General features: G+C 40.7%; 1 protein-coding gene across 2 annotated transcripts in view; it reads left to right on the forward strand.

The window, feature by feature from the left end:
• The window catches only part of LOC137115698 (transcription regulator protein BACH2-like), a 65,968-nt gene that overhangs the window by 27,648 nt on the left and 23,237 nt on the right, over positions 1–15,083 (forward strand). For both annotated transcript variants that reach the window (XM_067495477.1, XM_067495476.1), the window contains one exon: positions 1,187–2,581. In XM_067495477.1, coding sequence (XP_067351578.1) covers positions 1,187–2,581 — 1,395 coding nt within the window. The remainder of the gene's footprint in view (positions 1–1,186; positions 2,582–15,083) is intronic.

A 15,083-nucleotide genomic window follows, 5' to 3' on the forward strand; every position in this document is an offset into this window, starting at 1 on the left:
ACCTTTTCTGCGACTACTATTTTTGAGATAATTAGAGTTTTATATATATATATATATATATATATATATATATATATATATATATAGAGAGAGAGAGAGAGAGAGAGAGAGAGAGAGAGAGAGAGAGAGAGAGAGAGAGAGAGAGAGAGAGAGAGAGAGAGAGAGAGAGAGAGAGAGAGAGAGAGAGAGAGTTATATATCTTTATCTATCTATCTATCTATCTATCTATATATACACATATACACACACAAAATAGTGGAGCCTACCTGCTCTGGTTGAGAGTGAGAGGCTGCTCCAAGAAAAATTTAACATTGCACCAAATTAGGAGATTTTTTCATTTATTTTTCATAATTTTCATAACCATCCATATTTTAAGGTACAGGACAGAAACCCAATGATCGGTGCTTTCAGACCTTCATGTGGCACTGCTGGCATCAATTCCAAAATGAACATATATTGTTCCAAAAAACAACGCAATATCTCAGGAATTAACGTTTAATGTGCATTCTCTTTATTTGTTGTTATCATATAGTATAGATTTGATTCATTCTATCTGCATGACAAGCAAAAAAAGAAATTACCCACAGTTCAACACAAAGACGAGCATTGTCATGGGTTCTGATGTTTTCTACCTAACTGATTTTCCTTCAAGAACTTTTATGACTTTTGTGTCTTTTATGTTTATGTGACATCAGTGAATTAAATAAATAGGAGTAAGAGTACACAGTTTTGTGCAGTCTCTGCTTAAAGGCATTCATTGTGATGCAATTGACTGTGCACATAAAAAGTAAGCAGTATTTATGTGAAGAATGGAAAAGACAAAGAAGCTCAAACCCTGTCTACTTATGTTGTTTACACACTCTCCCTCCTCCATAGTTGGAAAAGTTTCTCTAACTCTTATTCTTTGAGATGGGTTTTGTGGACTTTAAGGTAGAGGCCCCTGGTACTAGATCTCCATGGAGAATATCCAAGCTGCTAGGTAGACAAGAAATAGTTTTAAATGTTTCACTATTGCTCAGATTTGTTTGAACAGCACAACTTTTTTTTTACCATATGCATGTTCAACATTTTTTCTTCCCATTCCATCAATAAGTGCTGCTGCTTCATAGCATTTGTATTTAACATTTGCTCATTTGCTATTAGATGCTCAAATTTAATTGAAATTGTTCTCTACTCTCCTATACAGGTGACAGCTAAGGGTTTTGCTCCACTGCTCCAGTTTGCCTACACAGCCAAGCTGGTTTTAAGTCAGGAGAACATTCATGAGGTCATCCTGTGTGCTGACTTTCTTGGTGTTCACAACTTGGAGGACTCCTGCTTCCGCTTTCTTCAAGCCCAGCTTCAAAATGACAGCCAACATGTCAGTAATGGAAAGGTGGAATATGATGATGAAATCACGATCGAGGATACAGTCTTTTCTGAGGCAGTATCCTTGGATGATTTAGCAGAGACTAGGCAGCAGACAAATCATGTAGCAAGCACTGCTTCACTTCCTTCTGACCTTACCCAGTGCCCTAAATACAGGAAATATGGGTACCAGACCTGTGACATTAAGCACAATGGAGAAAACCATCATGACATTGATTATGTCATTTCAACCAATCATACCTCAGTAAGCCCTGTGAGCTCACAGTTAGCACAGAGCAGTGCTGCTTCACAAACTCTACTTTCACCATCCAGAATTAAAGAGGAACCTTTTGTGTTTGAGGAAGGAGATGTACGGAATGGTTGCAACTCAGAGTTGTGCACTGAGGAGGTATTTGAGATGGAGTTGGAGGTAGAAGGGGTTCCGGTAGCAACGGAGCAATCTCCAAGCCGAGGCTCCCCCTCATCCTGTCTACGCTCATACCTCCAGAGAGGTGGCCTGGATCTCAGCAGTGTGCCCAGCACAACAATCCAGCAGCTGCTCACCAACAGACTGTCCCTCAACCACAGTGAACTGGTCAAAGACAGGCAGAGGGATAAGAGGGAATCACTAGGTGCAATGGACCTCAAGAGCAGCATTGCAGATGTATTACCAGCAGCATTGACTGGCATTGGCAAGAACATAGATAGGCCAGGGTCCAAAGCATCCTCCTCTAACCAGGAGGGGGAGCTGGACAGACGCAGTGTTATTTTCTCTTCAGCAGCTGGTGAGCGAGAAATCTCCGGCCATTCATACGTGGATGAGAAGTTCAAAGAAAAAGCTTCAAACTTGATGCAGGTAGAACCTCCTTCTCTTTCTGCTCCGTCAAACCTCACAACCAGCCGACCTGCTCCCATCAGGACATCAACCCACTCCCAGTCTTTGTCTGAGCCCCAGACCCAGAATTCCAGCTCCCATTCCTTGTTTTCTTACCGTGAGGATGCAGGCTTTTCCCCATCTCCACACCCAGGCTCCATCTCTGGATTGTCTTACTGCTTGGCTGGGGTGGTGGAGCAGAGAAACCCCCACAGTGGCAAAGTGGTCTTCTCTCAGGGTTTCACCAAGGTCAAAAGTGAACAGGGAGTTGGTGCCAGTGGTGGCAACTCCAGTGACGAATCAGGCTCTTTCTCAGAAGGAGACAGTGAAAGCGGCGTATCTAGAGCCTCTGGTCCTGAGGTTAGTACATGTATGATTCTATACTTTACTTTCTTGCCAAACATATTCAATGTATTAGCATCAAGGCAAATTCTGCTACTCTAACACTGTTAATGGTTTTATGAGCTTTGTTAAAGTAAACCTTTGTAATATTGCTGAAGCAACACAATGGATTGGCCAAGTATCCTTTTAGTAGTCAACATCATCATTACCAAAATCAGAATTATATAAACATAATTACTCACAGAAAATAACAGAAATGTCTGGATATATGTATTTACTTCTTTATTTACTTTGTAGTCAAAATGTTTGTCATGATCTGAAAACATTTAATATAGTAAACACTACAAAAGACAGTGACAACTGCTATTCATTGTGACAGGGGCTCTGAACCTTTCAATCAGCTCAACAGACTCAGGGAGGAGTTTAAAAAGGCTTAGGCAAGTTTATGCAACTATCCTCAGCTGCAGTTATTTTACGTCATTACCCAACTACTACAAAACCCTTTTAATTTGTAAGCCCTTTTAACTTTTAAGTAATAACAATGGTGTCCCAGTTCTACATGAAGTGTAACAAATCACTGTTGAAATAAATCACGAGATGAATAAATAAAACACGAAATAAATAAGTCATGACATGGAATGTGTCTGGTGGTGCCAGATAGGTTAGATAAATGGTAAATGGTCTGCACTTATATAACACTTTTCTACCTAGTGGCACTCAAAGTGCTTTAAACTGCTTCTTATTCACCCAATCACACACTCATACACCGATGAGGGGAGCTGCTATGCAGCTGGCCAACACTCACCGGGAGCAACTAAGTTGGGGTTCAGTGTCGTGCTCAACGACACTTCGACATGTGACTGGAGGAGGTGGGGATTGAACCAATAACTGTGAGATTGGTGGACAACCCTTCTGCGCCACAGTCGCCCACATAGATTTGATTATGACTTCAGGTTCCAAACAACTGTCCTTTCAGAAGAGAGAATGTGAATAGCATGGTTTACATCCCCTCAGAAGTACAGATTCATGTGAGGCCGGATCTGTAACCTACTACATCTGTTTGTGCACAAAAATGCTGTGTAATTAATTAAGCCATGTGATATATTATGGTGTCTTTGTTTTCTTCAGAATTTAACTTTGTTTTTGTACAGAAACAAAAGAGTAAGAATGCATAGCTTTTGATAAAAAATGTTGAAATGTCTTTCTTTCAAAGAGCCTAACCATTAGAACAAATTAATTATTGATTAATGTAATTTGTAATTAGCTTCTCACCACTTTTTCTCATTCAAAAGTCAATCAAATCCAAACAGATTTCAAACATGCACTGAATCAATACTGTATGGCATGTAATGTTGTTTCAAGATCTTCACATCTGCTTTGAATAAGAAGCTGATACCCAGTACTATTTTGGATCTGGTTTGAGAGAAGGAAAAAGTGAAGACAGGGTTAATTTTACAGAGCAGTGGGAAAATACGTAGCGAAGGTCCTACAACCTTTCAGGTCAGCACAGTGTCAATAGTTTAGTTTAATAGTTTTATAAATAGAGTTTCCATCAGATGCATTGTCTGGCTGGTCTGGTAATTAGTGCTTACATCACATATAAAATAAAGATTTGTGTTATTAATGTGATTATAACAAGCTAAGTTCTTAAACCTTAGGTAATATAGCTTTGATTACATAGAAACATTTACATGTATTTTTACCATCTATATCAAACCACTTGTTTAACTGGAAAAATAAATCAGAATAAACATAAACGGAATAATCAGGAACAAGTCTACCTAAGCCATAGGATGCCTCCTACTCAGGCCTCACAGGGTGAAAAGTCATCAAAAAAAACCCCAAAAAACAGGGCTTGACCCTTCAAATGAGTAATAACACGGGCAACTTTAGCCATTTCAGATGGAAATAAAGACCACAGGAGATGGGGTGAGGAACCAACAGCATGTACCAGGATCCTCGGTTCAAGAGGAAAGGTGGGAGCAGTTGAGGTGGGCATACCAGCATCGGATGCAAAATCATCATCAGTAGCCTGAGGGTTCTGGCGTGCAGCGGTCTCCAAAAAGAAGTGGCGATACAGCTGGCAAGTTATCAGGGTCTCTGCTAATTGCTGGTCGTGCCTCCTGAGAGTCTCCTTCAGAGAACCAACATGCCCAGTCCACATGTCTATGTTGGCTTGATCCATCATTTTAGGGGGGCACATACTGTCAGGTTGCAGAATGAATAAACATAAAAGCCATTACACAGACTAGAGTAATGGCATGGAAGACAATACGTAACAGATGATGCAAGATGTAGTAGTAGTAGATTGGCCTTGTTATAGGGCAGACAGGGTTTTAAAGAAGGTAGTAACTTACTACAGGAGAACATGGGCCCACAAACCACTGACAATGTTGGTCTCTTTTTCATTGTCAGTAGCCAATGTCTGTGGTTGGACACTGTAGGTGGCTTGCAGCTGGAACTATTTTTAGACTGTTTTCTGCTCAGGAGCAATGCGCAAATACTTCCATCACAGACTCTGTATGGTTAAAAAGAGCCAAATGGTTACCATGGTGATGCAATATGTGAAAATTTGTACTGTAGCATCTCTCTCTCTCTCTCTTTCTCGGAAAGCCATATTAAATGAGTATAACTATAGACCCCTGATTTATTATTTTATTTATATTATTTTGATGATCTATATGGGCCGCTATTGGCTTTAGTCAAATGTGTGTATAACATAATGTTTACGGGTTTGAACTTAATTCAGTTCAACTTTATTTCTATAGGGCAATTTACAACAAAGGCATTGCAAGGCACTTTACAGAATAAAGTCAAGACTATAAAGATGGATAGAGAAAACCTGAAAATTCCACCTTGAGCAAGCCCTAGGCAACAGTGGAGAGGGGAAAAAAATTCCCTTTAATGCAAGAAACCTCCAGCAGAACAAGGCTCAGGGTGGGCAGCCATCTGCTTTGACCGGTTTGGGTGAGTGGAAAGTGAAGAGAGAAAGGAACAGAGCAACATAACCAACAACAAAACATTTGGCAGGTTGGTTGGACTAGTAGCTGCGCACTGGAAAACCCACAGCTCCAAAGTCAGGGACAGCTGCAGAAAGGGACAGAAAGAGGGAGACAGAGAAGAAGAAAGACAAATACAGGAGAAAACACACAAAGTTAATGTTATAAAGTGGTAACAATTGCGGGGTAAGAGGAGAGGACAAAAGGAGAAAAGGAGTTCAGTGCATTAAGGCTAGGTCCCCCAACAAGCCAGGGCTGTCACACGTATGGCCCGCGGGCCGGATTAGGCCCGTAAACAGGTTTAATCCGGCCCGCAAGATAGTTTTGTAAAGTATAAAAATGAGCTGCAATTTTTTAATAAAAGAAACTGCTGTTCCAATTGCGTCCACCGGATGGCGCAATAGCAATTGAGTTAAGCAAGCAAACTCTTATCGAGGCAGAGCAAGTAGGTCAAGCATGTGCAGCCAGTCCGGATGAGCTACTTTGTTTTACCCGCAACATTTATTACGGCTTGTACTTAACATTATTCACAACATTATATGTTTCAAAAAAGAGAAAAGTGGATGCAGAGTGCAGAGTGTTCCAAAAAAAATGGTCATCCCCCTATTTATTCACGGAAGTGAATGGGAAAGCTGTATGTTTGGTGTGTTTACAGCATGTTGCAGTGCTGAAAGAATATAACCTTCGTCCCCACTATGTGAGTCTTCATGCCGACAAATATCACAACTTTCAAGGACAGCGGAGAAAAGAAAAGGGGAATGAACTTTTGGTGGGTCTGAAGAAACAGCAGTCTGTGTTTACTCATAGCCGAGACATCAGTGACCCTGCAGTGAAAGCTAGCTACCTCATTGCTAATGAAATCCCAGTGGATTCAAATCCATTTAGTGAGGGTGAATTTGTAAAAACATGCATGATGAAGGCAGCGGAGATTGTGTGCCCTGAAAAGCACCAGGATTTTGCAAATATCAGCCTGACAAGAAACACAGTTGCAGATAGGATTTCCGATCTTCCAGTGGATTTGGACAGTTAGTTGAAACAAAAAGTAAAGACATTTCCTGCGTATTCAGTTGCAATTGATGAAAGCACGGACAATACAGATGTTGCAAAACTGGCCATTTTCATCCGCGGAGTTGATGACACATTGACAGTCACTGAGGAGTTCGTGGAGTTGGTCAGCTGATATTTTCACCACACTCGTCGGCACGCTGGACAGGGTTGGAGTGGACTGATCCCGCGCTGTCAGCCTGGCTACAGATGGTGCGCCTTCAATGATTGGTAAAAAAGCAGGCGTTGTGGCAAAGTTCAGAGAGAAAGTGCAATCTGCAAATGGAGGACGTGAATTTTGGACTTTTCACTGTATTTTGCACCAGGAGGCTTTGTGTTGCAAGTCATTAAAGATGGACAACGTCATGAAGGTGGTCATCCAAACTGTTAATTTCATCCGATCCAGAAGCCTGAATCACTGTCAGTTTGACGGCCTTCTCAGAGAGAAAGACCACATCTATGGCCTGCCATACCACACTGAGGTAAGATGGTTAAACCGAGGTGCTGTGCTGAGGCGTTTCTTTGATTTACGAGAAGAAATTGAACAGTTCATGGAAGAAAAGGGCAAACCAGTGTTAGAATTTCAATCCGCAGAATGGAAACAGGACCTTGCATTTATGGTGGATGTTACAGAGCACCTGAATAACTTGAACAAACAGCTGCAAGGGCGGAACAAAGTTGTCAAACAGTATCATGACAGCATACGTGCTTTCAAGTTGAAGCTGTCGCAACTCGCCGGTGGTGATGCAGCTCACTTCCCCTGTCTGAAGACTGTGTGCACGACCCAACATGTGGCAGACATGAAGCGGTTCAAAGATAAAATAACGGGACTTTTACGGGAGTTTGAGCAACGCTTTCAGATTTTTAGTGAACTGTAGAAAGACTTCAAGTTTTTTGCTCGCCATTCACTGCAAATCCAATTGATCTGCCCGTCAGCATCCAACTTGAAGTAATAGACTTGCAGTGTGACGCGGATTTGAAGGGCAAATTTGCCGCAGCTGACCTGGACACATTTTATTAGAATCTCTTGCCAGGCTACCCCAACTTGACAGCCCTCGCTGCAAAACTGTTGTGCATGTTTGGAACCACATATCTTTGTGAGCAAGTTTTCTCTGTAATGAGCATAAATAAAACAAAGCTTTGCTCAAGGCTCACGCACAAGCACTTGAATTACATCCTGAAGTTGGCTGCCACTCAGGATATGACGCCTGATATTGATGCGCTGGTGAAAACTAAAAGATGCCAGGTATCAGGAGTCAAATAAACTATGCAACCCACTTAAAGTGCTGCATGAGACACCCTGATATAGTTTTGTGATCTGTTATATACTTCTGTGAATCACTGAGGCATTGTGTGTTTGTATGTTCTTGAGGTGTTTTATGGTTAATAGTGATTTTGTGCTTGTGCTATTTTGGACACACTGTCCTCAGGCTCCAGCTTTATCTTTTATGTTGATCGTATTAAAACAAAAAAAACAATCTGAAGTTATTGTTTTTAAGTTATCTATACTATGATTTCACCGGTCCGGCCCACTTGGGAATAGATTTTCCTCCATGTAGCCCCAAAGCTAAAATGAGTTTGACATCCCTGGTCTAAGCCTATAACAGCATGAGTATAACTAACTATAAACTTTATCAAAGAGGAAGCCTAGACCTAAAAATGTGTCTGTTTCCAAAATCTGAATGAATGGAAAAGATTTTTGTAGCTAAGATGAACATGAACCTTTGCTGCGACTACTATTTTTGACATAAATAGAGAGGAGAGGAGCTTGATAGCTAAAGGCTCTACCTCCCATTCTAACTTTGGAAATTCTGAAAACCACAAATAGGCCTGCTTTCTGAGATCAAAGAGGTTTAGTCGAATGATATGAAACATTGACGTCTTTTATATATGATGGAGTTTGACCAGTTTAAATTCTATTCTAGATTTAATGGGAAGCCAATAGAGTGAAGCTAGGAAAAGTGAAATATAAACTCTCTTGCTAATTCCGCTCAGCAATCTTGCTGCAGCATTTTGGATTAATTGCAGGCTCTTTAGGGAGTTACTGGGGCATCCTGAAAGTAGGGAATTACAGTATTCCAACCTAGAAGTAACAAATGCATGGACTAGTTTTTCGGCATGACTTTGAGACAAGATGCTTCTAATTTACCTACGATAGTCACTCTATCGTAGGTGGAAGAAAGCTGTTCTAGAGAATTGTTTTTTATTTGACGTAAAGGACAAATCCTGGTCAAAAATAGCTCTAGTTTCCTTGCTGTAGTACTGGAGGCAAGAGTTGTGCAATCTACAGTAACAATATGGTTGGACAGCCTATTTTTGAGATTTTTAGTCCCAGTTTTCTCTAAGTTTAGAAGTGAAACTTGTGGGAAACCCAGGCCTTTGTGTCTTGTAGGCATGCTTAAAGCTGGTTCCGTAGATAGATAGATATAGCTGGGTATCATCAGCATACAATGGAAATTTATGGAGTGTTTTCTAATAATGTTGCCTAAAGGAGACATATATAAAGTAAAAAGTATTGGTCCTAACACAGAGCCTTGTGGAACTCCATAGCTAACCTTTGTGTGCATGGAGGATTCATCATTAACATGAACAAATTGAAATCTATCAGACAGATAAGTTTTAAACCAACCTAGGGCAGATCCTATAATTCCAACTTCATGTTCCAGTCTCTAATAAAATGTTGTGGTCAATGTTATGGAATGCAGCACTAAGATCTAACAGAACAAGTATAGAGACTAGTCCATTATCTGAGGCCAAGAGGCCATCGTTTCTGTACTATGATGAACTCTAAATCCTGAATGAAAGTCATCATACAAATTATTCCTGTACAGGTGTTGGGATAATTGTTTTGCAATTACTTTTTGAACACCTGGGACAAGACAGGGTTTTGTAAGTAGTGGTTTAATTACAGCTACCATATAGTCCTGTGGTACATAGCCTATTTCTAAAGATAGATTAATGGTATCTATTACGAACATATCTAATAAGGGTAAAGCTTCCTTGAGTAGTCTAGTTGGAATAGCATCTAGATGACAGGTTGTTAGTTTAGATGAGTTAATAACTGAAGTTAGACTGCTTTTTACCCATAGATCTCACTGCGCTAAGAGGCATAGGGGCCTTATTGATTGACTGTAATATTTGGGGGGAGGATCTGATGAATTCTTTCTCTAATAGCTACAATTTTATTCATAAAGAAAATTGTGAAGTCAATGATGCTCAGCGTTAAGGGAATACTACGCTCAACAGAATGCTTGTTCTGGTTTTCCTCTATTAATGATGAATAATATGCTGTTCTGGCATCACAGAGAGCTTTTTTGTACAGTTTTTTAAGGCTAAATGAGATTCTTCTAACTTTTTTGAAACCCACTTCCTTTCTAACTTTCATGTTGCCTGTTTTAAGTTGTGTGTTTGCGAACTATACCATGGAGATCTTCTGGGTCACTGCCTTCTTTTTCAGAGGGGCAACACTATCGAGTATTGTACATAGTGAGGCTGCAGAATTCTCAACAAGATAATCTACTTGTGCAGGAGTAACATTAAGGAGACTACTTTCCATTGTATTAACATATGGTGAAGCAAATGATGAAAGAATCGTTTCTTTAAATTTGTTTACAGCTTTTTCACTTAAGCATCTGCTGTAGCACTGTACTGTAATGTTTTAATAACTGCTGTATATTCCATTATTGTAAATTTAAATGATAATTAGAAAATGGTCAGACAGAAGAGAGTTATGAGGAAATATGGTTAAATTATCTGCTTCAATTCCATATGTAACGACAAGGTCTAACGTGTGCCTAAAACAGTGAGTGGGTTTATTTACATTTTGGGAAAAAACAATTGAATCTGATAATGAATTAAACGCAGTGCTCAGGCAGTTACTGTCAGCATCTACATGAATGTTAAAGTCACCCACTATAATGACTTTATCTGTACTAAGCACTAAATCAGATAGAAAATCAGAAAATTCAATCAAAAACTCTGAATAAAGGACTGGAGGACGGTACACGATAACAAATAGTGTTTTTTGAGTTTTTCCAGTTTGGGTGTGAAAGGCTAAGATTGAGGTTTTCAATTCAGTTATAACTATGCTTAGGTCTAGGGTTTATTGGTAAACTAGAGTGGAAGATTGCAGCTACTCCTCCACCTCGGCCTGTGCTTCTAGGAACATGATAATTAATATGACTTGGGGGGGTTGACTCCTGCTGCAACCAAGTTTCAGTAAGACAGAATATATCGAATTGATGATGGCTTATTAAGAAATTTACTAACAGATCTGATATTTAATAATCCACATTTAATTGTTTTGGGGTTTTGTTCTGTAAGCGGAGTAGCCTTAACTTTTATTAGGTTATTACGATTAACTCTTCTTTATATGTCATCCCTCTCCCCCTAAGTATGGTGTTCGCCAAGGATCGATACTTGGCCGAATTCTTTTCTCAATCTACATGCTTCCACTGGGAGACATAATATTTAATTTCACTGTTATGGACCATAGTAGGCTGAGTTCTCTACAAAATTGTTTGTCCAATATTAGAAACTGGATGTCCTTAAATTTTCTTCAATTATATTCAAATAAATCAGAAACTCTCACAAATGGACGCCAAAATATTTCCAGTAATGTACTCCCATCCTTAGGGCCTTTATCAAAATTTGTTAAGCCATTTGCCAGAAATCTTGGAGTTTTATTTGACTGCAACTTCAGTTTTGAGCATCACATCACTAAATTAGTTCAGTCATTATTTTATCATCTTGGAAACATTGCAACAAACAGATCTATGTTAAGATTTAATGATGCTGAGACTATTATTCATGATTTTATGTCCTCTGGTCTAGACTATTGCAATAGCCTATTTTCCTGACTTAACCAAAAAGACTTGAAACTTCTAGAAATTGTTTAGAACTCAGCAGCTAGGCTCCTGACTAGAACCAGGAAGTTCAGCCACATTACTCCTTGTCTTGCATCTCTACATTGGCTCCCTGTTCATCTTAGGATAAATTTTAAGATTTTACTGAATACTTATAAATCACTGCATGGTTTAGCGCCATCCTATATTTCTGATCTTTTAATTCCATATGTGCCGTTGCGAAACTTAAGATCATCAGACAGGGGATTGTTGTCTGTTCCAACATCCCTGTTAAAAACCAAGAGGGATAGAGCATTTTCCATCATGGCTCCAAAACTTTGGAATGACCTACCTGGGGAACTCAGGCTCTCTGACTCAGAGTCTCGTCTCCTTCTTTTCCTTTCTTCTGTTCCCTTTCAGGGGTCGCTACAGCGAATCATGTGCCTCCATCTAACTCTATCCTCTGCATCCTCTTCACTCACACCAACTAACTTCATGTCCTCTCTCACTACAGCCATAAATGTCCTCTTTGTTCTTCCTCTAGACCTCCTGCCTGGCAGCTCCAACGGAAGCATCCTTCTACCGATATATTCACAGTCTTTCAACTGAACATGTCCAAACCACCTCAATCTGGCCTCTATGACTTTATCTCCAAAACATCTAACATTAGCTGTCCCTCTGATGTCCTCATTTCTGATCCCGTCCATCCTCGTCACTCCCAAAGAGAACCTCAACATCTTAAGCTTTGCTACCTCTAGCTCTGCCTCCTGTCTTTTCTTCAGTGCCACTGTCTCTAAGCCGAACAACATCTCTGGTCTCACCACCATCTTGAACAACTTTCCTTTCATTCTGATACTCTTTTATCACACAACACACCTGACACTTTTCTCCAACCGTTCTAACCTGCTTGCACTCGCCTCTTTACCTCATTTCCACACTCTCCATTGCTCTGAACTGTTGACCCTAAGTACTTAAAGTCCTGCACCTTTTTCACCTCTGCTCCCTGTAACCTCACCATTCCACCTGGATCACTCCCATTCACACAGATGTATTCTGTGTTACTGCAGCTAACCTTCATTCCTCTGTTTTCCAGAGCAGACCACCACTTCTCCAGATTTTCCTCCACCTGCTCCCTGCTCTCACTACAGATCACAATGTCATCTGCAAATAGTCCACGGAGATTCCTGTTTAACCTCATCTGTCAGCCTGTCCTTCACCAGAGCAAACAAGAATCGGCTCAGAGCCGATCCTTGATGCAGACCCACCTCCACCTTGAACTCCTCTGTCACACCTACAGCACCTCACCAGGTCTTATACATGTCTCATACATGTCCTGCACCACTCTAACATACTTCTCTGCCACACCAGACTTCCTCATACAATACCACAGCTCCTCTCATGGCACTCTGTCATATGCTTTCTCTAAATCTAAAAACACACAATGCAACTCCCTATGACGCTCCCTGTACTTCTCCATCAGCATCCTCAAAGCAAATACTGCATCTGTTGTACCTTTGCTATGATGGCATGCAACCATATTGCTGCTCACAAATGCTCACCTCTGCCCTTGGCATAGCTTCCACTACTCTTTCCCACAACTTCATTATATGGCTCATCAGCTTTATTTCTCTGTAGTTGCCACAGCTCTGCACATCTCCCTTGTTCTTAAAAATTGGCACCAGTACACTTCTCCTCCAGTCCTCGGGCATCCTCTCACTCTCCAAGATCTTGTTAAACAAATTAGTGAGAAACTCTACTGCCACCTCTCCTAGACACTTCCATACCTCCACAGGTTTGTCATCAGGACCAACTGCCTTTCCACTCTTCATCCTCTTCAACGTCCTCCTCACCTTACTCTTCCTAATCTTGATTAGTAACTACTTCCTGTTCCACACCAGTCACCTCTTCTACTCTTCGTTTTCTCTTTCATTTTCCTCATTCATCACTCTTCAAAGTTCTCCTTCCATCTTCCCATCACACTCCTGGCACCTGTCAGTACATTTCCATCCTTATCTTTAATCACCCTAACCTGCTGCACATCCTTCCCATCTCTATCTCTTTGTCTGGCCAACCTGTACAAATCCACCTCTCCCTCTTCAGTCTCCAACCTAGCATCATATGCTCTTTGTTTGGCCTTTGCCACCTCTACCTTCACCTTATGCTGCATCTCCCTGTACTCCTGTCTACTCTCTTCAGTTCTCTCAGTGTCCCACTTCTTCCTAGCTAAGCATTTCCTCTGTATACAGTCCTGAACTTCCTCGTTCCATCACCAAATCTCCTTGTCCACTTTTCTCTTTTCAGATGACACATCGAGTACCCTCCTACATGTCTCCCTGATCACATTAGCTGTAGTGGTCCAGTCATTTGGAAGAACCTCCTGATCACCCAGAGCCTGTCTCAGCTCCTCTCTGAAAACTATACAACATTTTTCCTTTTTCACCATCCTGTGTTGTCTGGCTACACTCTCTCCTACCAATACTTTACAGTCACTGATCTCTTTCAGATACACAAGATTTAGTCCACCTGAGCGCTTCTACCTCGGCTCTTATATTTTACCCTATGTTACTGCCTCTTCTGGAAGAAAGTGTTCACTACAGCCATTTCCATCCTCTTTGCAAAGTCTACCACCATCTGTCCTTCTGCGTTCCTGTCCTGAAGACCAAATCTGCCCATCACATTTTGATCACCTCTTTTCTCTTCAGCTACATGTCCATTGAAACATGTCCAACTCTGCTCCTAAGCTTCTAGCCTTGCTACCTTTCCACCTGGTCTCCTGGACACAGTATATCCACCTTCCTTCTCTGCATCAAGTCAACCAACTCTCTAGCCTTCCCTTTCATAGTCCCTACTGTCAGTCCTACATTCTTAGCTTTTCTCTTCTCTCTCTGCCTACGAACACACCTTCCTCCTCTCCTTCTTCATCTTTGACCAACAGTAGTCCAATTTCCACCAGTACCCTGTAGGTCAACAGCACCGGTGGCGGTTGTTGTTAACCCGGCCCCGACCGATCCAGTATGGGAGTCATTTTTGGTGTGAAAGTCATGATTCACATTTTTAATTTGGCATGTGTTTTATGTTGGATGCCTTCCTGACATAACCCACTGCATTTATCCAGACTTGGGACTTGCACAGGAACACACTGGCTTGTGTCTCCTTGTGGTTGCATTATCTTTTAACCCTGATTTTATTTATTTAATTATCTTTATTTTCCTTTTTAATGTACAGCACTTTGCACTTTGTTTCATACGTGCTTTATACACAAAGTTATTTTATTATTATATTATAATATAATAATAATGGGTGATTAAGGATAATAAGGAATAAGGAATAAAGCTCCTATTAGATATGCACTGGAATTCAGACATTTTCCAGACTTTCTCTGGGGTGGGTGTATGTGTGAACAGAAATGCCCAAGTCTGTGACCCTGACATACTCCAGAGATTTCACCATGTGTAAGTGGGCGTGTTGATGACGTCCATTTCCTGTGACTCCCGCGAAACCGGGCAAATGCAAACACCTGAAAGTGAAGAAGTAATTCCTTCATTACAACACAACGTTGAAAAACTAAATTTGTGGATGTGGAAACTATCAAACAAATAAAATAAGAGCATGAGATTCTGTGGTATAAAGCAG

The sequence above is a fragment of the Channa argus genome, unplaced genomic scaffold (assembly GCF_033026475.1).
Source record: "Channa argus isolate prfri unplaced genomic scaffold, Channa argus male v1.0 Contig023, whole genome shotgun sequence".
NCBI classification, from domain to species: Eukaryota; Metazoa; Chordata; class Actinopteri; order Anabantiformes; family Channidae; genus Channa; species Channa argus.